This window comes from Narcine bancroftii, chromosome 1 (genome assembly GCF_036971445.1).
Source record: "Narcine bancroftii isolate sNarBan1 chromosome 1, sNarBan1.hap1, whole genome shotgun sequence".
Classification (NCBI taxonomy): domain Eukaryota; kingdom Metazoa; phylum Chordata; class Chondrichthyes; order Torpediniformes; family Narcinidae; genus Narcine; species Narcine bancroftii.
The window spans coordinates 405300048-405326940 of NC_091469.1; the positions used below are offsets into that span (position 1 = coordinate 405300048).

The following is a 26893-nucleotide window of genomic DNA, read 5'->3' on the forward strand; positions in this document are numbered from 1 at the left end:
CGTGCATCTTGGTGCCTCACAGTTTGGCGGGCAGCAACCTCCTTTGAAGAAGACCGCAGAGCCTACCTCACTGACAAAAGGCAAAGGAGGAAAAACCCAACACCCAACCCCAACCCACCAATTTTCCCCTGCAACCGCTGCAATCGTGTCTGCCTGTCCCGCATCGGACTTGTCAGCCACAAACGAGCCTGCAGCTGACGTGGACTTTTTACCCCCTCCATAAATCTTCGTCCGCGAAGCCAAGCCAAAGAAAGATAGAAACCTCAAATCCTGCACCTCTTGGTTCAAGAAGAGTTTTTTTTTTCCTCAAGTTGAATCTCTTCCTATCATTCTACTCTGTTGTTTGGATTATTAAAATGCCACTTTATCACAATTTATATCCTACATTTTATGTTTTTTATTTTTCTGCATTAGGTAATTTAATTCACAATTTATATCCTATATTTTATGTTTATTATTTTTCTGCATTAGGTAAGTTAATTCAAGATTCTTTTATTGTCATGCAAAAAAACAGGTGTGATATTACACAAAATTTGCTTAGTCTGCCTTAACACAAACCGATTCACCATCAACAATTGCCAAGTGTGTTTTACAGTCAGAGAAAGAGAAGCAAAAGGACCCCCTCAGGGTAATAGTTTCCGTGGATTCGCCTCCAGCGCTCCCGCAGCCACATAGACTCCAGTCCAAATTATCGGCAACCCGAGATCCAGATCCAAACCTCCAAAACAATCAGGAAACCTTCTGCACCCTCTCTCATCCCAGCTCTAATACCTCGTACCCTTTCAGCCAGTCACTCAACAGTTTAGACAGGTTACTGTGGTGTAAACCCTTTGCCGCAGCCTGTGTGGGCTTCTTGCCTTGAGTCACTAACAGTCCACTGCATGTTCTTCAGCCAGAGAGCCCCTCAGTGGTCAACTACCATGGTCACTCCCATTGAGTCAACTCATCTGCTTCTTCTAAAACAAGATGTGATCACCCTATTTTCTGGTGGCTTGCACCAGTCTTTGTTTAACATTTGAAGAGGAATAATTTGGTTAAACAAATTACACACAGAGAATCAATTATTAACCTAGTGGAGTCTGAAAAAATTCGAAACCGCTGCCGAACACAGGCGCCACCATCTTGGGCCCAGACTATGCAGTTGCAAGATTTTTAAAACCACCCTCAGCTCCTTTAACAGGTTGTTTAAAGCATGTACAGAGTTGTCAGTTTTTGCACTGGGTGGTAGAACCCATGGAGGAGCACGCATATCCTCTCTATGCTTTGCTCTCATCAGGTCCACACTAGCATCAGCGCTGCCGTTTCAGCAACTCAGACAGTGCAGCCATTTTTTTCTAAATAAATGTGTACTGTTGAAGTTTACAAAGCACCTGTTTGTCTAGACTAGAGCAAGTTATAATTTTGGTGTACATGTACATTGCACTTATGTGAATGAAACCCATTATCATTAATGAATTTATACCTTTCATGTGTGAATAAATCATCCGAGATGGTGACTCCCAGGAATTTAAATTTGCACCTCTCCACCCCTGATCCCTCAAATGGTCACTGGATTATACACCTCTGGTTTACCCTTCCTAGAGTCCGCAATTAGAGCCTTGGATTTGGTGACATTTAATGATAGGATGTTGTTAGTACACCATTCAGCCACATTTTCATTCTCCCTCGTGTATCCTGACTCATTGCCCCTTTTTATACCATGGTATCGTCAGCAACTTTGTAGATGGCATTGTACCACCATGCCACACAGTCATAGATGTAAAGTGAATTGAGCGGGTGCTATGTATGCAGCCCTGTGGTGCCCTGATGGAGATTGTGGAAATGTTAGCTGAGGAAATCCAAGGTGCAGGACTTGAATTTTGAAGATCAGTTTTAAATGCTGAACTGTAGTGAATAAAGAGAATCTGATGTATGTGACTTTGCTGTCCAGGTATCCTTGGGCTTTGTGTAGAGCCAGTGAGGTGTCATCTGCTGAAGACATTGCTGTGGTCAGAAAATTGGAACGGAGCCACATGGCAGGAGCTGATATGCTTCAAAGCCAGTCTCTCAAAGCACTTAACCACTGGTAAGTTATTATTTAGACAGGTTACTGTGGTGTAATACTATTGGTGGATATCAGGCGGGCTGATGATGTCATGGGGCGGGACTTCCGTATCCTGGAGAGATATGTGTCTGGCGGGCTCGGGAGCGGCAGGCGTTGCCTGTGCATGTAGATATTCACAAAGGATATGTTAAATAAAGCAGGCTCATCATAATTTTTATTACAAGCATGTTTGAACCCAACACAAGCTTTGAGCCACAGAGAGGAGGATGGGCTGTGAAAGACTAAAAGTGAAAGAGACAAGCTAAGATGGAGAATGGGCCTGAACATGTGGAGGCCCCCAATTGGGAATGGTGGCATCTCCTATAGCGACTTTCACGATAAAACCTCCAGAATCTTTCGACTTCTCAAAGCCACGGGTGTGGAAGAAGTGGATAAGAAGATTTGAGCACTTCAGACTGGCAAGTAATTTAAATAATCCACCTGATTAGCTTCAGAGGAATACACTGGTATACTGCATGGGGGGGACGAAGCTGATGACATGCTACGGGGCCTAGACTTAACGGGAATGCAGCAGCAGTACAGAGCGGTTTCGATTCTTCTTCTTCTCCAAGTAAATACATGATTTTAATTCATTGTGCCATCTTTGTATTTTCAATTCAACATCATTCTTCCACGTAACAGTCATACATTTTCTAGCAACCGCTAACCCCAGACGTATAAATGCTATTTGGAATTCATCCAATCACAAACCCGTCGTTAATGTATTAATATAACCCAGTAAAAACAACATCTGATTAAGTTGCAGTTCAATCTTGAACAAATCTTCCAAAAACGTGATATTTTCCAAAAAAGATTTAACTTTTTCACATGTCCATATTGAATGTAAGAAAGTACCTGTCTGTCTTCCACATCGGAAACACAAATCTGAAGAACCAAAACCATATTTTTTCAACTTTTGCCCGGCGAGTCAAATACAACTGATGTAGAAAGTAATAATTAACTAAACTATATCTCACATTAATTAATTTTGTAACACTATCTGCACACATATTCATCAATTCCTCCTGAGATAATGTAAAAGATAAGTCCTCCCATTTATCCTTCATTTTATATAAATCAACCTTAACCATCTTTTCTTGTAATAACGCATACATTTCAGAAATGAACCCTTTCTTCCCCTTATCAGCAATTAATATCTCAAATTTAGTTTGTCCGAGTCAAACCAAATCCCGTCCAAAATTTTCTGACAGTACAGCCCAAACTTGATAATAAGCAAATAAAGAGCTTGGTAATATCCCAAAATTTTCTCTAAGTCTGATAAAAGAAATAAAAATACCAGCCTCAAAACAATCCTCGACCAACTTAATACCTTTCAGTTCCCAATCTTTCAAATAGGGGTTATTAAATGAAAAAGTAATTATTTTATTCTGATATAATGGTGTCTTAGCTTAAATTTTATCTTTTGTTCCTATGATTTGATCCCTTTTATACCGAGCATCCATTAAATGTCTCAATACTGGCAATTTATACTTTTGCAAAAGAGGACTCCATTTGTATATAAAATGGTGTACATTATTTTCAAACTTCTGAGCCAACTACACCTTAGCCCATATTGGAGGATTATCAATATCAAACATGCTATTGATAAATTTTAATTGTGCTGCTTCAGAGTAATTCTGAAAATTTGGTAACTGAAGTCAACCTAACTCGCATCTCCATGTCAACTTCTGCAGAGAAACTCTCGACAATTTACTTTTCCTTAAAAACAATCATAATACCATATTTAGTTCCTTAAAAAATATTTTTGTTAGAACACAGAACAGATTGAAAAAGATATTGAATACAAAGAAATATGTTCATTTTAATACAATTTACTCTCCCAAAGTTAAAAGCAAATCCTTCCATCTATTCAAATCAAATTTAATCAAATTTAAACTTATTTAACATTCTGATAACCTCTATCTACTTTTATATCTAAATATTTAATTTTATTAGACCATCTAAACTTCGTAAACTGTTTACAATCTGAATAATCCTCATCTGATATTGGTAATATCTCACTTTTATCACAATTAACTTTGTAACCAGAAACTTCTCCATATTGATTCAACAAATTTTGTAAAGGCCCTGTTGAACACTATCAGTTGCCCCAATAATTGCAATGTCAAAGACTTGAGGGGAACGATAGGCTTTATTGCACAGAAGACATGATCTGGCCCGGATCCAAACTAGGGAAGTGCAGGGAAGGGAAAGGTGACCCGACCTTTATGGCCTGGGTCCCAGGGGAGGAGTCCAGGTAAGAATGTCATCGGGGGTCGGGCCAGCCTGAGCCAAATAGCATATACAATCCATACCATTACATTCAGCCCCTCTCTTTTACACAATGAGAGGGATGGAAGAGAGAGAAAAAAAATATTTTGATAGAGGTTTAGCTGCACCAGCGACTTCCTCCTTTTGCGGGACCGCCGGAGGGCAGGTGTGTGCGAGCTCTGCTGTCTGGGAGAGGAAGTGGTCCCCGGGGGTGCAGTTTGGGTTGGGGTAATGCTCAAGGGCTCCCGGGAGCAAGGGGAATTTGATGCTTCCTGGAGGACAGACTCCTGGAGACTAGAGCTGGGTGGCTCAGCCTCCAGTATTCCACTCCTGTGTGGGGTGGTCTGCTCCACAGGATAGGCTGTGGCAGGCAGGGCAGTTTTGGGATCCACAGCCCTCGCCAAGTTTTAGATAGGCACAGTGTCTTAGTGCCTATCGGGGTACCTCTCAAAAGCATATTGCAGGTTGGCATGTATGAGATGTCCGCTTCCACCAGTGGATCTGTCTTATGGCCCCTCACGTGTCTCCATAGCAGGACCAGCCCTGGGGTTGCCAACCAAGAAGGAATGGAGGCACCATTTGCTGATCTCCTAGGGAAAGCAAATAAACGTTCATGCGGGGTGGTGTTTGTCGTGGTGCACAGGAGTGATCGGATAGCATGAAGCACTTCAGGCAAAATGTCCTGTCAGCAGGATACCCGCATGCTTTTGGACCTAAGGGCCAGGAGCATCGCCTTCCAGATGGTGGTGTTTTCCCTTTCCACCTGGCCATTACCCCTGAAGTTATAGATGATGGTCCTGTTGGTGGCTATGCCTCCAGCTAGGAAGTACTGTCGCAGTTCCTCACTCATGAACGAGGTCCCCCGATCGCTGTAGATGTACTCAGGGTATCTGAACAGGGTGAAGATACAGTGCAGCGCCTTGATGACTGTTACCGAGGTCATATTCGGGCAGGGAATAGTAAATGGGAACCTGGAGAATTCGTCCACCACCGTCAGGAAGTAGGCATTCATATTTATAGTGGGTAGGGGGCCCTTGAAATCAACATTGAGCCGTTCAAAAGGGCATGTGGCCTTGATAAGGTGTGCCTTCTTGGGCCGGTAGAACTCCGGCTTACATTCAGCGCAGATCTGGCAGCGTCTGGTCATGGACCAGACATCCTGAACATGGGGATCGAGAGTCTACAGACCATCTTGGGGTGGAAAAAGCTTTCAGTACTGCCACTGTCAAAGAGGCAGTTCGATTTGTACGCATTCACCTCGATCTGCATCATGGAGTTCGTGATCGGGTGAGGGCTGGCTTGGTCCAAGGTGATCAATGCCTGGATGGGTGCATCATCTTCATCATCGGTGGGGAGGCCCGATGCCCAAGATGGTGGACTCCATGTGACCAATGCAGGTGGAGAAGGTGGAAGTGATGTCGCTGGTGAGGGTTGCTGCTGCGCATAGGATGCCGGTGGGAGCAGGTAAAATGGTGCTCGCCTTACCACGCACGTGGCTGGCCCCGGAAGCTCCTCGGCCATACACACCGCGCTGCTCTGAGATGGAGCTCTGTACCTGCAGACACGTTGGTAGTGGCCCTTTTTCCCGCAGCCTGAGCAGGTACCTCCTTTCGCGGGGCAGAGACGTTGCGGATGTCTTGACTACCCGCAGAAGTTGCACCTCTACTATCCCGGTGCTACCGCTGCCGCAGTTTGGTTAGCCATCCCCAACGCCGACTCCCAAAATGGCGGCCCTCGTGGTGGTGCGTAGGGCTGCTTCTGCCCGTGATCGACTCCACATGGCGCTGGGCCGAGTCTAAGGTTCTGGCTAGTTGGATCGCCCGTTTCAGTGGGAGTTTATCCTCCTCAAGGAGACATCGTTGGATATAATCTGACCTCAACCCCGACATGCAAGTGTCCTGGACCAGGTCTTCATGCACTGGGCCCCCAGCATAGAGACTGTGGGGTTCCCCAAACAGTCTTTTCCCAGATGATCAGGCTCGAACGGACTCTTCTACTGACTTACACAGCCTGGTTTTCTAGACGCTAGGAGGTAATGGGCTTGTATAGCACCCGTAGTTCAGCCATTGCCTCTGTCTAGGTCATGCAGCTTCTGATGGCCTGGAAAGCCCTCTGGCCGACTCATGCCTGTAGGATCTTCAGCCTCTTTTCGTCTGAATCGACCACTCCAGCAGCGGTCTCCAGGAAGTTGTTAAAGCAGTTGACCCACTGCTCGAAGAGTTCCGATGCACCTGGGACTTGGGACTTGGGAATCCACTTCTAGCCGATCATGGCGCAGCAACTTCTCCATGACCGGAGGCATTAAAATTTCTGTGCATTAAATTGTTGGGCACTATCAGTTGCCCCAATAATTGCAATGATAAAGACTTGAGGGGAACAATAGACTTTATTGCACTGAAGACTTGAGCTGGCCTGGATCCAAACTAGGGAAGTGAAGGGAAAGGTGGCCTGGGTCCCAGGGGAGGAGTCCAAATAAGAGTGTCATCAAGGGGGCGAGCCAGCCCAAGCCAATTAGCATATACAATCCATACCATTACAGGCCCTAAAGAATTTCTAGGGTTATATATCTATCTTTATAGATCTAGATCTAGAGATATAGATATCAACATATCACCTGCAAACAGATTAATTTTATATTCTCGCTCACATGCTTTAATTCCCTTGAAATTAACATCCTGCCTGATCGCCTGAGCCAAAGGTTCTATAACCAATGCAAATAAGGCTGGTGATCATGGACAGCCCTGTCTAGTTAATCTAGACAAATTAAATGCAGGTAATACCTGCCCATTTGTCACTACCCGTGAAGAAGGATTAATCTCTCAACGCCTTCACCAACCAGTAAAGGGGGTTGTAAAATTCCAGGAATGTGCCAGTCAAACAGTATGGTGGCTCGGTCTGATCAATCAAATAAGTGAGATTGTCTTGAAGTGCAGAGTGCATACAGGAAAGGACAAACGTAAGAGAACCACTGATGCCAAGTAAATTCCCTGACAGGCCATGGCAAAAATTTGGCACATGCATATTCACTCTTGGAGAGAACGTATTTATTTGTGGTGGACTATTTCTCGAGATTCATAGAAATACCACAACTCAGCCCGACACGAGCAACCGATATAATTGTTCACAAAAAAAAATCAACGTTTGCACAGCCTTCCAGAGATGTTAGTAAGTGACAATTGTCCACAATTCTCTGGACAAAATATGAAAGCCTTTGCAGCAGATTAAGGGTTTGAGCATGTGACCAGTATCTGCAGAGCAAAAGCAGTACAAACAATGAAGAACCTGCTCAAGAAGGCAAGAGACCCTTTCCGTGCACTATCGACATACATAGCAACACCGCTGAGCAATGGCTTCAGTCTATCCCAGTTGTTAATGAGTCGTTACCTTCACATGACTCTACTGACCCTTCCAGAGAGGTTGCTGCTGGAACTCCCAGACCTGCTTTAACTCCAGAACGAGGAAAGGGAGGTGCAAGAATGTGAAGTGGTATAATGAGAGAGACAGAACGAGCGACCTAGAAATGTTGATACCAGGAGATGATGCAAGACCACAAGGTATACGAACTTCTGTGCACCACAGCCCATGGTCATACATGGTTAATGGGAAACTAAGATGGAATTGCTAACATCTTATGCTCTTACCAGAGTCTCAAGGTGAAATGCGACAAGAGCACTCGCTAGAAATGGACACTCCTGCAAAGGCAGGACAAGAGACTCTCCCAATTGAAACACAGACTTCGCCTGGCATAATAAGAACGAGGTCAGGCTGAGAAGTAAAGAGACACAGCAGAAACTGAATCTGTAAAACACCTAGAGTCAAGAAGGAAGTGTATTTTAAATGTTTTATGTGTATTTGTACCTGAAAACGTGAAGGTAACTGGAGTGGGCAAAGCCACAGAAAACTGTGCTTCGAACATAAACTAAGGGACATGTGGTGTAACACATGTGGTAGAACATCAAGCTGGCTGATGACAGGGCGGGACTTCTGCATCTGGGAAAATTATGCATCTGGCAGGCTCAGGTGCAGCAGGCAATGCCTGCACACGTAGATATTCACCAAGGGTATGTTAAAATAAAGCAATTTATGAACGCAACTCTGGGCTCAAGGTAGTTTTTAATACAAGCATTTTTCAACCCAACTTGACAGTTACCACACACTTCTTGATCACCAGAACGATTGAGGCAGGCATCTCAGGGATTCAAACCCAGGATGTCCTGTTTATTAGACAAGTGCTAACAACCAACTAAGTGTCATGTACTTTGCATAAGCATGCAGTTATTATGTCATATACAGCAGTATCCCAAGGTCTTTGCTCGAGGCAGATTGTAAGGTGCAAGTACAATCATGGAGAGAATGGAACAAACAATGAGAGGAAAATAACACTTCAAGAAGCCTGAGCCTTTAAGTCAGAGAAAAAGTTTGATCAAGCTGCTACTGAAGTTGCTAATATTATCATTGCTTTGAAATCAAATGTTTGTTATTGAATCAATGTTCATGCCATTAAGTCTAACTAAGGCTGTCCAGGAGGAATATGATGTTTTGTTCCTCAAGTTTATCCTCACTCTGATGACATGAACACTTTTTAAAAAAATTTAGATAATCCCCACTGTTTCTATGTTTTCATTCGTTACCTACTCCTGTATTTATTCTCCCCCCACCCATTTCCTATTGGTGTCTCCCTCCATCTGCCTCTCTACTTTTCACAACTTCTGTCTTATCACTTCTGGACCCCTCCCTTAGCTTCTTTCCCCATTTATGTACAGTCAGCCTTTCCCTCCTTCCCTCTGTCCTTGATAAAGGATCTAGACATGAATTATCAACTGACTAATGTTAACAATAAGTAGAAATTCTGCCTGATCCACAAGGAAAAGAATCTCAGGATTGTATGATGTCACAACATGCACTCTGACAATAAATTTGACCTGATTCTTTGACTATATTTACCTATGGATGTTATCCAACATCTGAGTCCCTCCATCAATTCTCTGATAACTCAAGATTCCAGCGTTGACATTTTAGTGCTTCTCCACTTATCTGTGGTGTCCTAGAAGATCCATCAACAAATCTCCCAAGAGTGATTACTATCATTCAGTAAGAAATGGTTGTCATATTTCCTACAGAACACTTGTGTCTACACTCCAAGCATTTTCATTACCTCAAAAAATTTGAGAGATACGAAAGGCACCAAACAAGTGCATCCATTCTTCTTTCTAGATCAGTTTCAATCTAAAAGCATGCAAATATTGCAATAAACATTTTTAAATATTTCAATGCAAAGGCATTCAATATAAATTAACATCGATCTTACTTTGCTTATATCACTATCTGCATGCTCATTTAGGTGGAATCTCTGTTTTAGTGAATACATTCATTGTCCAGGTACAACAAAGACAAACTGGAATATTCCCAGAAACAATATCATGGTATGTTTGTCTGGTTTGACAGAAATATGATAACATTCAATATCAAGGTGTATATTGTGTAATGCTATTGTATATCAAAAAATTAATCATGAATTATCAAGGATGCAGCTAGGGGGCAATGAAACACTGATGGAAGGAGAGAAACCCCAAGGATCTACACATATAAAGATTGTTAGATGCCAGATAAAGTGTATTTTCCAGTTGCTTGAGACTTGCTTTTACAATGACCAACTAATATATCTGCATTAAAAATAAATAGCTTAAAATCTAAAAATACTATACTTACATTGAACAAACTTCACTTGCATGAATATATAAACATTAAAGCATTTTACTTTCAGTCACATTCTTTGAAAACATTCAACCATCGTTGCATCTCCTGGTTACTCCCCCTCCACTGAGCCATCCAAAACACAAGCAATAAAAATGTAGATAATTAACATCCCTCCCACAAGTTTACAGATAAAAACACTGGGGCAACTCTTACTAAGCAAAGATAAGGAGACGCTTTAAGTGAGTCACCCCAATGGCAAGATGGACGAACCACCTCTTCATCCTGGGCAACACCACTGCTGTTTCACACAACTTTATTCAAACAGCTGCTATGAGCAAAGTATGACTAAGGCTCTCCACTGGCTGAATATTTGCACCCATCTTCAATGTTTTGTGCAACTTCAGAGAACATTTACTTTTACAATTTTAAACTTGTGTTTATTTTAACCCATTAATTTATTCTTTTTTTTTAAACTATTTGTCTTTTTTTTTGCCAGTTGCTTAAGGCTGCTGGTTAGTTGAATACCAGATACCAGGCATTTTACTGTATTAATGATTTTTTTTTAAAATGCCAATCACAGAAAACACAGCACCTTCTTGGTTGACAATAATGGCTAGCAGAAGACATCTCTAACCAAGAGGAAAAGTTACCTAGTTAGTAAAACATTAAAGAAAGCAGAGTCAATATTTCATTTATAGGAAGGGTAAAATTCTTTACTCCTAAATACTATAAAAGGCTTAAATTTCAATTTATTTATATATCTATATGTAGAGTTAAAATACTGAAACAGGCCCTTCCAGCCCATGAGTCAGTCTGTCCAAATATACAAAATCATCTACAAACCCCTACTGCATTTGGAGGAAACACACACATACTCGGGGAGAACGTACAAACTCCTTTCAGACAATACCAGATTCGAACCCAGATTACTGCCACTGCAATAGCATCACATTAACCATTATGCTGAACATGCCTCCAATTTTCTGGAAGAAAATTATACAAGATAGTATTTCTAGAAAACCAATCACTTGCTATATACTTTTCTTTCATAATTTGTTCAGGTTTATACACAAATAGCCATTAAGACAAAGTACAATAAATTATTAACCCAGGTTGAGGAAGGAAATGCATAGTGTTGCATTTAGCTGAAATATCCATGATTAAATCAAAAAACATTTTACATATACCACCTCTGAACTTTTATCTATGAAAACTGCCCTTCTATCAACTGATTTGCTCAAATGAAACAAAGTATAGCAATTGACTTCACTTCATATAGTCCTTGTTAAATGTCAACACAAGATAAATTACAAATCTAGCACTGCCGGTTGCAAGAGACAAGATGAATATTTATTGCTCCAGTATTATCATTGAAATCAAAGATGATAAACATATTTTTGTTTAAAAATGGGTTTTCCCTTCAATTTCACTATTTTAACATTCAGGACTGAGAACTGGTCTGGGTAAGATGTTCTTTTAAGCTTCAGATAGTCATTGCATTATCACTACCTTGAGGATCACTTCTTTCATACAGGGCACATTAAGAACAAAGATTTTTTTTCCTTTCTCCAACATCTCCCCATGCTTTTACAGCACAAAGTTTAAAAGGTGTAATTATTTTGTATTACATGTATAAAAAGCTGCAAATAAAAATATTTTACTTCAAGTTATTTAGAGAGTCAGAGTTGTATAGCACAAAAGACTTATTTGGCCCACCACATTCATGTCAAACTTTTTCCCCATCCACACCAATGCCATTTGCTCTATCCTTTTGATTTTTTGCTAATTCAAGTACTAACCAAAATGTCTCCCAAATATAATGAACATACAACTCCACCATCTGTTCTCACAGCCAGTCCTGTGTTTAAAAAAAACTGTCCCCTCAAATCTTTTTCCTCACCTTAAATCTATGCACTCTTGATTTTGAAACCCTGATCATGGAGTAATTAAAAAAAAAAGATTCTGATAACCTTCATCTTATAATTTTATACAGTTATATATGTTCACCCTCAACCTCCTTTGTTTCAGGGAAATTAAGTTCAATCTATCCAAGTCACCAATCTAGGCAACAACCTGGTGAAGCTCCTCTGTACTCTCTCCTGCACAACCTTTGGTGGTGACCAGAATTGCACATACCACTCCAATCTAATTGGTGTTTGTAAAGTTGCATTTATTTTCTCTTTAGGAAAACTGTTAAACAATTTTACTCCAGTCAAATGCTTTGAGATGACCTAAATATTAAAGGGCTTATGACAACTACTGTGGTGATTGTAGTTGACAGGTATCAGAAAACTCAACATTTGGAAACTCCAACATGGGTAAAATTATACTGGACAATGAAGATTTTGCTTCCTGAACACTTCTGGGTGTATTTTATGATCACAAAAATCAGTTTACAATATTCCACTCGTACCTTTTGTTTTTGTATAGAATCTATTTTTGTGATTTCCTGTCATATTTTAATTCTAGTTCAATCAGACAAAACCAGGAAGTGCAACATGTCACTGAAAATTAATTTTCTGCATTCGCACTTTGGACTTTTTCCCCTGCTGTTTCTTGGTGCAGTCAGTGACTAACATGGCGTAAGTATTCAAAAGGACTTTGTGACCATGGGAAAGCATTATCAGGGCAACTGGAATCCATCAATGCTGGCTGACTATTGTTGGTCACTGACACAGGAGGAATCAGATGCTGGGTACCAACAAATATCAGTGGCAAAACATTTTTAGGTCAGTTTTTTTGAACTAATGCAATGTGTCAGCATCATTAAACATTCATAATTCAATAAAAGTTAAATTTAACATTTCTCCAACTTCCTACATGATACACCAAATCTGAAATTATCTGAGTTCAGCTTGAAGTTGCCTATCACAATATTTTTTACAGGAAGGTAAACCTTTTGAAAAATTGTTGTCCATTATAGTTGTATCCTCTCATCTATGAATCATCTTGCTGTTGCTTTTGAAGTACTTTTAACAAAACTCCTCCTCCTCCTCATTCAAATCCATGTTGAAACCTGAACCAACAGGTTTTGTAATTGTAGGTAAAATAGTGTTCAGATACTGTTTGAATTCTTACCACTTCAAAATTCAATGGTGCCAAGTATTCCATTAGAAGGTATGCAATTTTAGAATTTAGTTTCCATTCTAAGTTCCTAAATTGATACCGACATTTATATTAGTAAGCCGCTCTGAAAGGATACCTTTTTAATTAATATCTAAAAAAGAGTGGTCTACATCTAGAACAAGATGTCAGAGAAAACTGTGCAAGTGGACAGAATTTTGGCATTCAGAAGGGATTTGGACAGGTATGGGGAGAGGCAAGTTTTGAATGATAGGGACTGAAAAGCAGCAAGTGGGACCATCCCAGAATGCCAACTTGGTCAATCTTGATTAGTGAGGGCCTGCTCAATGGTGTATCACTCCGAGAAAGACTATCATGATAGGTACATCAAAATGACAAAGTGCTCTGCCCCTTGCCCTTTCTTCCCTTATCCCCCACCCCCCCAGGCATTTTATTCAGGCACATGCCAGGTTTTTTTTTAACCTCATACCTTTAAGGGCTCAAGCCAAAAACGTTGGTTATATATCTTAGCCTCATATGCACATTGCAAAACCTGCTGCATTCTTGTGCCATTATTATAAAGAATAGAGTTCTTGCTCAAAGGGCATTGATTCACAGAACATTAGAAACTTCACCACATTAGGGGTAACCGTTTATCTCAATGTCCATACTATTTATGACAGAGCAACCCAGCTCGCCCTACGCTCAGCAACCTTGTAAATTTTTTGTACTCCTATTCCTATCCAGCTCCCTTTGAAAACCACAATTGAATTTATCTTTATTTCTTGCTCTGGCAGGACATTCTTGATCCTAAGTAATTATTTGAAAAAATATACCACGTTTCCTTTTTTTTTTTTGCCAATCACCTTTGTTCTATGCTTCCAAATTTGGATCTTCTCCTCCGCCAAGTTCCTTCAGAATAATTGTGGTAAATATCTATACTCTCTCAAAAGACTTTCCTAAAATGCAATATCCAGTACAGTATTCAGCTGCAACAATAATGCTCTAGCAACATGATCTATAACCACCATTTTGAAATCCTGTATACTTGTAAACATTTCAATGAGGGTTATTTAATTCATGACCATTTAAGTTTCCACTCCACTTGATTTTCAGCTGAACACCAATCACCAGTGAAAATACCATGGATGTCCTTGACTCAAGGACGTTTGCTTTTAACAAGCATATGAGATTTGATGTGACAGGCTACACACTTCCTCAAGCATGTCCTGCCATTTAACATTATAGCTGATATACTTTGTATCCTCAACTCCACTAACTCAACTGATTCCATAACACTTGTTTTTTTTTCTAAATTCCAAAAATCTATTTAAACCGTGAACAGATTTAATAATTCAACAAACCTCTGAGGTAAAGCATTCCAAAAATGCACAAGCTATGATCTTCATTATAGTTTTAAATGGGTGATCATTTCATCATGTGAATCCTTTGCATAATACTCTCAAGTCTCAAATGCACTGTTATATGGAATAATACAATTGTTATTTTTAAACCACAAGATCAATGAGTTTTGTTGTGAATTTTCTTTTTGGGAAAATTGTTTTGGACATCCATGAAATTTCATATTATAGGATCTCTACCATCACCTCAACTACCAAAGCCATCCAAGGTTGCACGGCAGCACAGTTGGCATAGCAGTTAGAGCAACGCTTTCACAGAGCCAGAGATCAGGACCAGACTGGGGTTTGATTCCCATACTGTCTGTAAAGAGTTTGTACATTCTCCTTGTATCTCTGCAAGTTTTCTCCAGGGTTCAGTTTCCTAGCACTATTCAAAATGTACCAGGGGTGTACGTTAATGGGGTGAAAATTGGGTGGCATGGATTCGTGGGCCAACATTGCCTGTTACCATGCTGTATGTCCAGATTTAAAAATATGCTTTGTGCTCTAATAAAGTGACAGACTACTTACCAGTACAACTTCACGTAGAAATTTTCTCTTTATCTTGTTACCGCTAGCATGGCAGTCCTCCTTTAGTTTCTCCAGTATACAAGCAACTTTTTCTGATTCACTCTCGATTGGAGTCCGAGAGATTTTATCCAATGGGAGATCAGTGTATCCAAGCACTTCAGCAAATGGCTTCCAACTAGAAATATTTTCAGTGACAATTGCACGAACAGACGAATACATGTATGTCAATTTCTTGATGGGAATAGTAATTTGATTAAGTAGGTTCATGGTTGTAACATTCACATCTGAAAAGTCCATGACCTGCACCTTAGAAATTACCTTCACATTTTTGCAATGCACAAGGCCAACCTTTCCACGCAAGAAGCCAACATACCATTCTTTGGTTCTTGTTTGACCAATTACTTTAACTTTGTCCAATCCAAGAAGGGCAATAGTGTCACCTTTAAAATATTCCAACAAGTATTCAATTTTTGGCTGTCTTAGCACAGGTTTCAGAGCCACTCCATACTTAATAATATTTATCGCTCTCTCCTTAAATATGGGATACTTGACAGATAATTTTTCAGGTGAAGGGATAGGTGTTAATGACTCTTTCAACTTTTGATAACGTCTTTTCACATTTGACTTGGCTGTTGGCCCAGGTGTCTGGACACTGAATTGTGTTATTATATCCTGGTTCGCACTTTTAACCTGAATCCCAAGTTGAAAGGAATTAACTTCTCCAGTTTCTGACATAGACAATGAAAACTGCTGCCGAATTGTTCTGCCCATTGTGAGCAAGTTTCTTTTAATTTGTGTGTTCTGATCACTTTCCTGCACTTCATACTTTGCACCAGTGAGAACAATTGAAAAATGAAGATCTTGTGGTCTATCCAAATGAAATTGATGCTTTCCCCAAAGTTGAAGAACAACTGGTGGCAAATTTTTATTGTTTTTCTTCACATCTGTAAGTTTCTGTGGGATTTCACTGTGACAAAAGATTGTACAAACTACTGTAAAAACTGGATGAATATGTTTGGGACCATAAACTCCAATAGTAATCATTTTGTCAAGATAATCCCATACTGTCAATGCTGGAGGCAGAATAGCTTTTGTTTCAATTGCTGGCACAATATACATGCAAGGACTAAAATGTTCAAGTTTTACTTGCATGATATCTTTGTAAACATAAACATTGTGCACCTTCTCGAAAGGACCCTCTTTATCTTCACTGCAAAAACATAGAATTTCAGTCATAACTTGACTCATAGGATCAGTTTTCACCTCAGCTGTCACCTTCATATCCAAAGAGATAAAATCTTTAGTGTTGAAATTGCTCAATTTTAGTTCCAATAATGGACCAATAGTGGTACAGTAATCATTATTAAGTATCTGAGGTGGTTCAAGCAAGGACTTTATAGCCACTTCCTGGATTTCACCAGGTGCAATGTGACCTTCAGGCACATGGACACTTACATCTGATTCAGGCAAATGAAGTGATCCACCTTTATGGTCCATCTTACAGACAAGATGTGTTTCAATAGCTTGGGTCTGCCCCCATCCAGGATTTTGACTTACCATATCCAAATCAAGGCATGATCTAGTTAACTGTCGATGGCTCAACCATGCCATTTTGTAAGCTTCTCTATCATTTTGAAAAGATTCAAAATTCGGGGACATAAATTGGCTCACTGGACGATTACTCTGAGGAACAACTTCTTTGCTTGAAAAATCCAAAATATCCGAAGCACTTTTCCACCTTCCGTGTTGCTTTGCAAATGGTCTTCCAATATAGATCAGGTTGTCAACGTCTAATCCATCAGCTGAGGAGCCGATAGACTCTGCAGTTCTTGGATTTTCAAACATTAATGGTGGGTTCTCATTTAATGTAGATGGTGGATTTAATATCTTATTGCCACTTTCTTTGGCAATCTCGTCTAAAAATGGGTTCGATCCTGACAGTCCATTCCAAAATGGATTTGTGCTTTGAATATTAGCATGGTTTGGTGGGTCAAATCGTAGGTCACCCCAGCCTTGTAGTAGATCAGAATCTTGTCCACATGAAATTCCTTGAAAGGTGTTGCCATCTATGTTTAAAACAAAAAAGGTCAAAAATTGCAAAATGCCAAAAGAAATAAAACTGATTACCAACATGAAAATAGTCATGGGTCATATAGCAAGGGAACAGGACCAGCTTGATCAAGCCAAACAACATTCCCTCCTGCTTTGTCCCACATGCGGCCCATACTCCTCCAATCCTCTTCCAAGCATATCGTTAACCAAGTAATTCTTCAAGGAAGGTAATGCACCCGACTCCACCACATGCTCAGCATCTTCTGAGCAAAGAACTATTTCCTCACATTCCTTCTAAATCCCAGCTACCTCACCTTATAGTTAGGGTCAACAGTACCTACAATAATCTTTGCAGAAGACAACCACATGATATCTGCCTCTGAGGCCAATGTCAGTACATTCTTCAAGAGGGTGGAACCTTGCAAAGCATCAGGCCCCGAAGGTGTACCTGGCAGGGTATCTGTCCCAAGCAATTAGCTGGAGTGTTCCCACCTGCTTCAAAGGTTCATTGATTGTTCACATACCCAAGAAGAGCAATTAACTGCTTCAATGACCATCATCCAGTAGCACTCACATCTACTGTGATTAAATGCTTTGAGAGGTTGCTCATGACTGTAACAATCACATCACAGATCATGCAATAGCATTGGCTCTCAACTCAGCTCTGGATCACCAAGGCAACAGCAATGAGTACATCAGACCACTCTTCAACATTATACCTTCAGTGCTGGTCAAGCGGCTCCAAAACCTGGGCCTCTGTACTGGAAGGCCACAGACACTATAAATCAGAATTCAACATCTCCTTCTGATGATCAACATAGGCGCACCTCAAAGATACACGCACTGCTCTACTTGTTCTCCACGCAGGGCTAGGCAAAATTCAAATGCTGTCTACAAATTTGGCGATGACACCATGGACATCGTTAGAATCACAGACGGCAATGAGCAGCATACAAAAGGGAGGCGAATCATTTAGTTGGGTGGTTTAACAACAACAACCTTGCACTCATTGTTTGCAAAACCAAGGAGCTGATTGGGGACTTCAGGAAGGAGAAAAATCAGGAGAACACAAACCAGTCCTCATTGGGGGGTCAGAAGTGGAAAGGGTTGTCAACATCTTGAAATATCCATCTTGGTGCAATCACAAAGGTGGCTCACCTGTGGCTATACTTCAAGAGGAATTTGAGAAGAATCGGTACATTACCAAAGACTCTTGTAAATTTCTATAGCGGTACCGTGGAGAGCATTCTGACTGGTTGCATCACTGTCTGATATGGGGGTGCCCATGCACAGGACAGGAAAAATCTTCAAAGTTGTAAACTGGGTCAGCACCATTATGGCATCAGTCCTCGATGAAGTGAAGACATCTACAAGAGACGGTGTCTTAAAAAAGCAGCTTCCATCCTCAAGGACCCATGTGCTCTTCTCATTGCTACCATCAGGAAAGAGGTACAGGTGCCTGAAGACAAACACCCAGCAGCACAAGGACAGCTTCTTCCCCTCTGCCATCAGATTCCTGAATGGACAATGAATCACAGACACTACCTCACTTTCTGTTATTTAGTTTGTATTTTTTTATCTAATTTATAGCAATATTTGCACTGTGGTTTCTGCTGTAAAACAATAAATTTAATGGCATATTCATGTCAATAGGGTGGCACTGTTAGTGCAATACTATTACAGCACCAATGACCTGGATTCAAATTTTGCGCTGTCTGTAAGGCATTTGTACATTCTCTCCATGATTGCATGGGTTTTCCGTGGGTGTTACGGTTTCCTTCCACTCCCAAATGAATGGGACGTCAGTTAATTTGGGTGTGACTGGGTGGAAATGGGTTTAAATGGCTGGAATTGGCTTTACTGTGCTGTAAATAAAAAAAAACTCGGATTCTGATGCCCTCTTATGTTAGAGTCTCCTATTCTATGATACACTGTCACTATTCACCTTATCCAAGCTCTTTGTGATTTTAGGCACCTCCAGAAAATTCCCCTCTCAATCTCTGACAACTAAATGTTTCCAGATTACATTTTCTCACCATATCAGCTTCCCTAATCCCCATCTTTATAATATCCTTCCTAGAATTTAGCAACCAAATCTTCACACATTCCAAGCATTGTCTCAGCAAATCTTGTGTAACAAACACAACATTCCAACACCTGCATTCAATGTCCCATTCAACCGATGAAGGCAAACATTCCAAATGCTTGTGCGATACTTGTGGTGTCATCTTTAAAGAGTGTGTATCTGCATCCATATATTCCTCTGCTCTATATCAGTCATTAGGGCACTGCTGCCTACAGAGCAAGTCCTGTCCTGCTTCAATTTACCCTGAATCAGAATTTATTGCCATGAATGTCAATTCAGTGTTTTGCGGCAACATCCTAGTGCAAACATTCATTTCATATAACCATCTTACATTACTATAGAAAATAAAAATAGTGCACTAAAAGTAAGGCAGTGTCTTTGGTTTATTGACTATTCAAGAATTTGAAGGCAGTGGGGAAGAAGCTGTCCTTGTGTCATTGAATGCTCATCTTTAGGCTCCTGTACCTTTTTCCTGATGGTAGCAGAGTGAAGAGGGCATTATTTGGATGGTGGGGGTCTTTGAGGATGGAGGCTGCTTTTTTTTTAAAGACACTGCCTCATGTAGATGTCCTTGATGGAGTGGTTTGGTTGGTGCCTGTGATGTCGCAGACTGAGTTAACAACCCTCTGGAGTTTATTCTAATTTTCATTATCAAGCCAACTCATCCAGAGGGTGCATTTCAATACATAGTGAGAAATCTTAAAAGTTCTTAAATTCAAGTGGATTTTTAAACAATTTTAAATTCTTATGCATTTAAAAACTGTAAATTGTGTTAATGTAGCTATCTGCTACAATCTATGCCTCTGTAGAGTCTATAGCGCAGGAGAAGTTATAGCTGCATGCAGGAAGGTTAGATCAGAAAGAACATGCTGTTCCCAGAAAGAATGACATGAACCCCAGTCAAGTGTAGTTAATACTGAGCTTTATTGGGATCACAGCCCTGCTTTGATTCTCAAGATGAGGGACGTGGTCAAAGCCCCCTCAGTGCCAATTGATGCATTTGTGATCTGCTTTCCTTGATAGATCAGTTAGGCTCCTTTAGTTGTGGCCAACTTGGCACCTCCATACCAGGCAGTGATGCAACCAGCCAGAATGTTCTCCATGGTACACCTGTAGAGGATTTTGGCGACATACCAAATCTCCTCAGACACCTCACAAAGTAAAACCACTGGAAAGCCTTCTTCTTGATTGCATGGAGGTTCCAGGAAAAATCCTCTATGATGTTAACACCCAGGAATTTGAAATTCTTGACCCTCTCTACTACTGAGCCTTTGATGAGGACACGGTTGTGTTCTCCTGACTTCTTTCTGAAGTCTACAGTTATCTCCTTGGTTTTGCTAATGCTGAGCGCAAGCTTGTCCTCATTACACCATTCAACAAGCTGACCTCTCCCTCTTGTAAAATTCCACCGCCATTTGTGATTCTGCCGACAACTATGGTGTCATCAGCAAACTAATGCAGGACGTCACTCTTCTCCAAAACATCCTCTGCACAGTTTCCAATCTGGTCTAGACCCCGCTGCAAACCCAGGTAACCTTTTTCACTCTTTACTGCAATACAGATTTTTGCATCATCAGAAAACTTGCTTATGTTGCTCCAAATATCCTTGCCTAAATGATTTTATTACAAAAAGTGTCTGAGTACTTCACTCATTAGTCCTCTACAACCACTCTCTGGCTCCTTTCACTAAGAATTTTTTTTTTTTTTTTATAAACCAGTTGGCTCTTTGGACTCCTTTCCAGTGTACTTGAGCCATGGGGAACCTTAGCAAACTCTTCATTAAAAACCATAAAAATAACATCCACAACCTTGCCCTCATCCACCCTCTATCATCTCTTCAAAAACATTCTCTCTCTTTGAATCCTCTCCAGCAGTTTCCACAGCACTGATGCCAGACAAACAGGTTTGTAATTACCTGCATTATCCTTACAGGCCGTTTTAAATACTGGCATATTTGCCATCCTCCAGAACTTCTCATGTCCTTAGCAATGAATTAAAGATGTCTGCCCAGGCCTCAATAATTTCTTTCTGACTCCCCACAATGTTCCAAGGTGAGCCTGGTCAGGAGCTGGAGATTTATCCACCTTGATACGGTCCAAAATTGCCAAAACCTCTTTCACCACTGATGGGGACATGCTCTAGGTTATTTTTTAGTGACTTCCCTCACCTCCCACTCCTGATCATCTTAATCCACAGTAAGATCTTCCACTCATAATGCACCTCCTGAAAAGGGGACCTGCTCTCTCCCTGTGACCCCTTTGTTCATAATGTTCATTCTCCCATCCATTGGCTGCCAAAGTAATTTCATAACTTCTTTTTGGCCTTACTCCCCTCTTTACTATAGATGTATATTTCTTATACATCTCAAGCAATTCCCTCAAACCTGTATGTTACATACCATATATACTTTGAGAATAGTTCTATGGACCAATTTTTCAGGTCAAATTGGGGGGGTGGGGGGAAGAGAGAGAGAGGAGGTGCGTAAACTTTTACACAGGTCATACTTGTGACCATGGTACATACCTGTTGTTCAAGGCATCAGGAGCTCGGATAGGTGGGCATCTGTGGCCAAAACTGGGGTGGTTGACTTATTCATGTGTCACATGGAAAATGCATGATTTTTGGGCCAAAAAGGGGAGGGGGTTGACTATTACATGAGTATATATGATTATACACTCTTTTTCTTCCCAACCTTCACCTCTATATTTCTTGCTAACAGGGGTTCCTTATCTTGCCCTTTACTCCACATTCATCTTCAACCTTTCTTTTTACTTTTAAACACCAGTTATGCTTTTGCCCACCAACATTTGTCTGCTACTGCTGCTTAATCATATTGAAATTGTGGAAGAAAACTGGAGGACCAGGAGAAAATCAAAGCTGTCACGGGGTGAACATACAAACTCCTTACAGACAGTGCAAGATTCGAACCCAAGGTCCGATCACTGGTGCTGTAACAGCATTGCGCTAACTACTAGGCCACCCAACTTAAGAACTAGTGTAATCTTTTTCCAATAATTATCTTAAAGCTTGAAGAATTGGGTTCACTGGTCCCCATACTGTTCCCTTACTGATAGTTCAGTTACCTGCCCAGCTTTATTCTCAAGTACAAGGTGAAGTATTGCCCTTTCCCTTGTAGGCATTTTCACAGGAGAAAGTTCTGGACACACAAAGTTCACTTAATGCAATCCCTCAACACTGTGGTATATCCAGACAATGTTGGGGAAGTTTAAATCCTCTACAATAACAGCTTTGTTATTTATACAGACCTTAACAATCTCACTAGATATTTGATCCTCTAGCTCCAGGTGGTGCTCCCATTTGGGCCTCTCTTCATTAGAGAGACTGGGAATTTGTTTTGCTGAGCACTTTTGCTCTGTCTGCAGCAATGGCAGGGATCTCCTAGTAGCCAACCATTTAAATTTCACGCCCCACTCCCACACTGACCTCCCTGTCCATGACCTCATGCTCTACTAAACCAAAGCTACCCTTAAGTTGGAGGAGCAACACCAAATATTCTTACTGGATACTCCAACCAGATAGCATTAACGTTGCTTGCTTCCGTTCGGCCACTCCAACTCCTATGCTTCCCCATCCCCATACTTTTTTCCTCTAGTTCTCCACTTCCATTCAGAGAACTATCCCCAAACCAATCACTTCTGTTTTTTGGCTCTTGTTCCCTCCCACCCATATCTACCCATGTCCTTTTTTCCTGTACTCATCCTCCTGCACCTCCTTCCAACCATTTTATTCAGCTACAACCTGCATTTTGCTCATACCTTAAAGGGCTCAGGCCCGAATCATCGGTCATGCAACTTCACCTTTGCTACATAAAGGATGCTATGTGACTTGCTGAGTTTCTCCAGCATTTTTGTGTAAGCTCCAATGGCCTACACTGTACGTGGCATCAAGGTGATAATCATTTTTAATTCCTGATGTACACCCACATTCCTTCATAAGGTAGTTCTCGAGCCGTATCCTCTCTAAAGACTACTGCCATATCTTCTGTGACTAATATTGCAACCCCACCTCTCTTCCCACTGTTCCTATCACACCAGTAACTACTACGCCTCTAAAATATGACCTTCCAATCCTAGTCCTCCTTCAACAACATCTGTTATGGCTACAATCTCCTAATTTTCTGTTCTTATCCATGCCCTAAGCTCATCTGCTTTCCCCATCAGGCTTACTGTGTTATAATAAACACCATGCCCATCTTACCTGAATGATTGCCCAGTGTTCTGATTCAATGCACTTTCTTTGCTTTGCTCTCTGTCCTTCACCCTCCATCTTGGATCCTATCACCCTGTTAGTCTAAAATCTTCTGGGTGAATCTTGTCAGAACTCCATACTAGAAAATAGGTCCCCCTCCAGTTCAGATTTAAACTTTCTCTCCTGTACAGATCACCTGTGGCCCAAGAGAGATCTCGGTCATTTATAAACCTAAAAACCTACCCACCTGCACCAACTACTCAGCCATGTGCTCATGCACTCCATCCTCCTATTCCTACAAAATACAAAAACTCTAACCCATAATGGTTATTTATTTTTTTCCAAAGCCTACAAACTTCATAGCCATTGTCTATCAAAATCAACAGACCAAAAATTCTTGAGGGGTAATAAAGTCCAGGTCATCACTTAAATTAAAGATAGGGGTTGCATAAACCCACAAGCTAGTGGTTCACCAACATCAGTGTCTGGCTGTAGCAATGTCAGCATTCTATTTCATCCTGCAATCGGGTGTGTGTGGTGGTGGTGGTGGTGGTGGTGGTGGGGTGGGGGTAGACAAACACACAACTACGCCACACTGCAAGCCATTGCTCCTGTAAAAAAAAGTACACGCAGCTAAATATTTAACAGAAAATACTTCCTTAATCCATACATGGCTACCCCCGATAAACAGAATTATAGTTCATAATTTTCAGTACCTTTTAAATACACCTGAGTAGTTGATGGGTTTTCATCCAGGTCAATCAATGTTCCTTCTGACCGGCTGCGTGTATGTCTGGGAGAATGTGTTCTGACAGCCATTTTGATTGATTCTGTCAACAATAAAGACAAAAAAAATCTGATTTTTCTCTGTAATGGACAAAAAATGGTTACCCAGCCAAATGTTTCATATCCCCGTAAACATTTCCAAATATTAGGAGGAGCAATCTAATTTTAATATAGTAACACCTGGCAGAGGTATTACATTATTTTTCAAGAAAATGGTCAGAAATTCCAGCCTGTACATTTGCATTTCTTTCAGGTCCATCACTCAATGTTGCATTTAATTAACAACATATCTGTTGAGTAGGCACTGCAGTACATGAGCAAAGAGACAGCGAGAATAAAATGGTTTAATTTTTGCATCACGCACACACACTCTACTCTGCACTCAGCGTCAGTATAAGACACCAAACATAATCTGTCTCAATTTGTTGTATAACAAGCCAAGATAATAGTGAATGAATAAATGGGCAGAGCTTACAGCCTTCAGGCTTTTACATAGCCTGGAATGATCTGTTTGATTATTTAATGGATTCATAAAAATGTATTTTAGGAAAAATAATCATTCGTATGGGAATTCTTAATCAAAAAATAATTTTGATTTTCAAAATAAATTTTATATATTTAAACTCCAATCTTTCATTTCTTAACCAAGCATGTTCTCCATCTCATTCACTTGTTCCTTAAAAGTATTCACAGTAATAATTACAGTAATGGTGAATTTGGAAACAAAGACTCCCAGTGAAGACGGTGCATGTCACATAACACAAAAAAAATTAAATTTATGTGCTTTGATAATGAGAGAAATTTTGCAAATGATTTTACTCATTTGTATTCCCTGACACCATAAACTTCTGTTCAAAGCAAGGAATTCATCACTTGAAGCCACTCCTTGGGTCTCTTGACAAACATTAAGGGTGAATGTTAAAGGCATAATTGGATCTCTCTCAGAGGTTTGAGGGAAGTAAGGAAGAAAAATTACAAGGGCCTAGTACAAAGATCTTTACATCCACATGAGCTATGGACAGGGTTAAAATATTGCTCCTTTGTTTAAGTAGGTCAGGTAAGAGTGTTTGTGTGAGTGCTAGTGTTAATCCTGACTACTGGTGGGAGTCAGGAGACAAGCTGTTGCATCTTGGTAGATTCAAGATGGATGCCTCCACGAGATCTTGTCTGTGTACGTTCTAGCTAATAAATAGTTGTTTTAAAAAGAACCCAAGTTTCTTTATTACAATTTTTTTTTAAATCACATGGTACCATGAGTGAGAATCAATCGATATAGCAGCAGAGAATTGGAAAGTGTGAAGTTCCTGATGCTGTAAATTGGACAGGAAATGTAGGCCATGAGTGGAGGCTGTTCAAACAAAGATTCATGCTGTACCTGCAAGCCATTGGAATCTATAGCAGACCTGAGGTATGGAAGATTACACTTCTGCTTACCATGGCACTGGAAGTTTTCAACACATTTGTTTTTGCTAAGGCAGCTAACCAGGGTAAGTTTAACAAGATCATCGAGATGTTTGATGAACACTTCACCAAAGAAAATGAAACATTCGAGAGGTATAATTTTCACTAGCGCATACAATGGCAAGGAAAGAGATTTGGTACCAATTGCAAAGGGCAGAATCACTATGCAAATCCAAAGGGAAACTAAACAGAAGTGAAAGTGTGCACACTATAAAACACACTATAGAAGAAACTCCCCTTTGTGACACACTTTTTGTGGGCATGGTAGTGCAGAAAGACTATAAACCAACAGACACTGAGCAGCCAAGCGTGAATAGAGTCAATCAGGATAAGTTGACTGTGTCATAAGTGAGCAGAGATCCAACCATCTTTGCTCATCAATTGTAATACACATTCAAATCCAAAGCCATTCATTCCCCTACCCCTCCCAATTTCTGGATCTACAACACATTCAGACCTCCATGCAGGCAAATCATTAGCCTCTTTCACACTTGTAAGTGATCCCAGGAATCAAACACCAATCGGCCTTTAAAGTGCCAAGAGTGAAAGCAAAAATCAGCTCAACGCTAGCATCAGATGACATCATCTCACACCAGGGATTGACGGCCTCTACCCCTAGTACAATCCCTGGCATCTGCAGATGCTGGTGTTGCGGTCAGGCAAGTATGCACAAGTAGAAGGTAGAACAGTCCTAACCCTGGCGATGGCTCCTTGCAAGTGTGAAAGCATTCAGTGTCCCAGTTAGGAGTGATCAAGTTTGAAAGGCCAAAACCCCATTCCTATCCCGGGACACTGAACAGCCAATTTATTGGGATGCAAGTGTGAAAGGGGCTATTGAGAACCAGATATCTGTAAATAATTTGGCAATCTGAGTGTTTAAAAAAAGAAAACTGAAAATTATTGGCTGACTGGACTATTCTTGTTGCTTGGATGTTCAAGAAGCAGAAAGCTACAATGTATAATTATTCAATTCAATAGTTGTGCAATCAGGTAGTAATGTGGCGGCCCCTCGCAGCTCCATCGGTGTACCTCACAAAATGAAGGACAAACGTGACGATCCAGCAGGCTGCATGAGGCCCGCAGTGCTGCCCTCCAGTTGGCCACAACTAAAGGAGCCTAACTGATCTATCAAGGAAAGCAGATCACAAATGCACCAATCGGCACTGAGGGGACTTTGACCACGTCCCTCATCTTGAGAATCAAAGCAGGGCTGTGATCCCAATAAAGCTCAGTATTAACTACACTTGACTGGGG

The 26893-nt window shown here is 40.8% G+C and overlaps 1 protein-coding gene and 1 long non-coding RNA gene across 10 annotated transcripts in view; one reads left to right on the forward strand and one right to left on the reverse strand.

Annotated features, from left to right (window-relative positions):
- The window catches only part of LOC138751507 (uncharacterized), a 98521-nt gene that overhangs the window by 10771 nt on the left and 60857 nt on the right, over positions 1-26893 (forward strand). For 6 of the 7 annotated variants that reach the window (XR_011350005.1, XR_011349999.1, XR_011350003.1 and 3 more), the window contains exon 3: positions 1931-2065. This is a non-coding gene — a long non-coding RNA (uncharacterized lncRNA). Of the gene's footprint in view, positions 1-1930; positions 2066-2268; positions 2673-26893 lie in introns of those variants that run through there. The other variant, XR_011350001.1, reaches the window with a different exon arrangement.
- Positions 1-26893, reverse strand: part of macc1 (MET transcriptional regulator MACC1) — an 81805-nt gene that overhangs the window by 4479 nt on the left and 50433 nt on the right. For all 3 annotated transcript variants that reach the window (XM_069913832.1, XM_069913833.1, XM_069913834.1), the window contains 2 exons: positions 24109-24222; positions 15046-17111 (listed from right to left, as the gene is read on the reverse strand). In XM_069913832.1, the coding sequence (XP_069769933.1) occupies positions 15046-17111; positions 24109-24211 (2169 nt within the window). In that variant the 5' untranslated portion in view covers positions 24212-24222. The remainder of the gene's footprint in view (positions 1-15045; positions 17112-24108; positions 24223-26893) is intronic.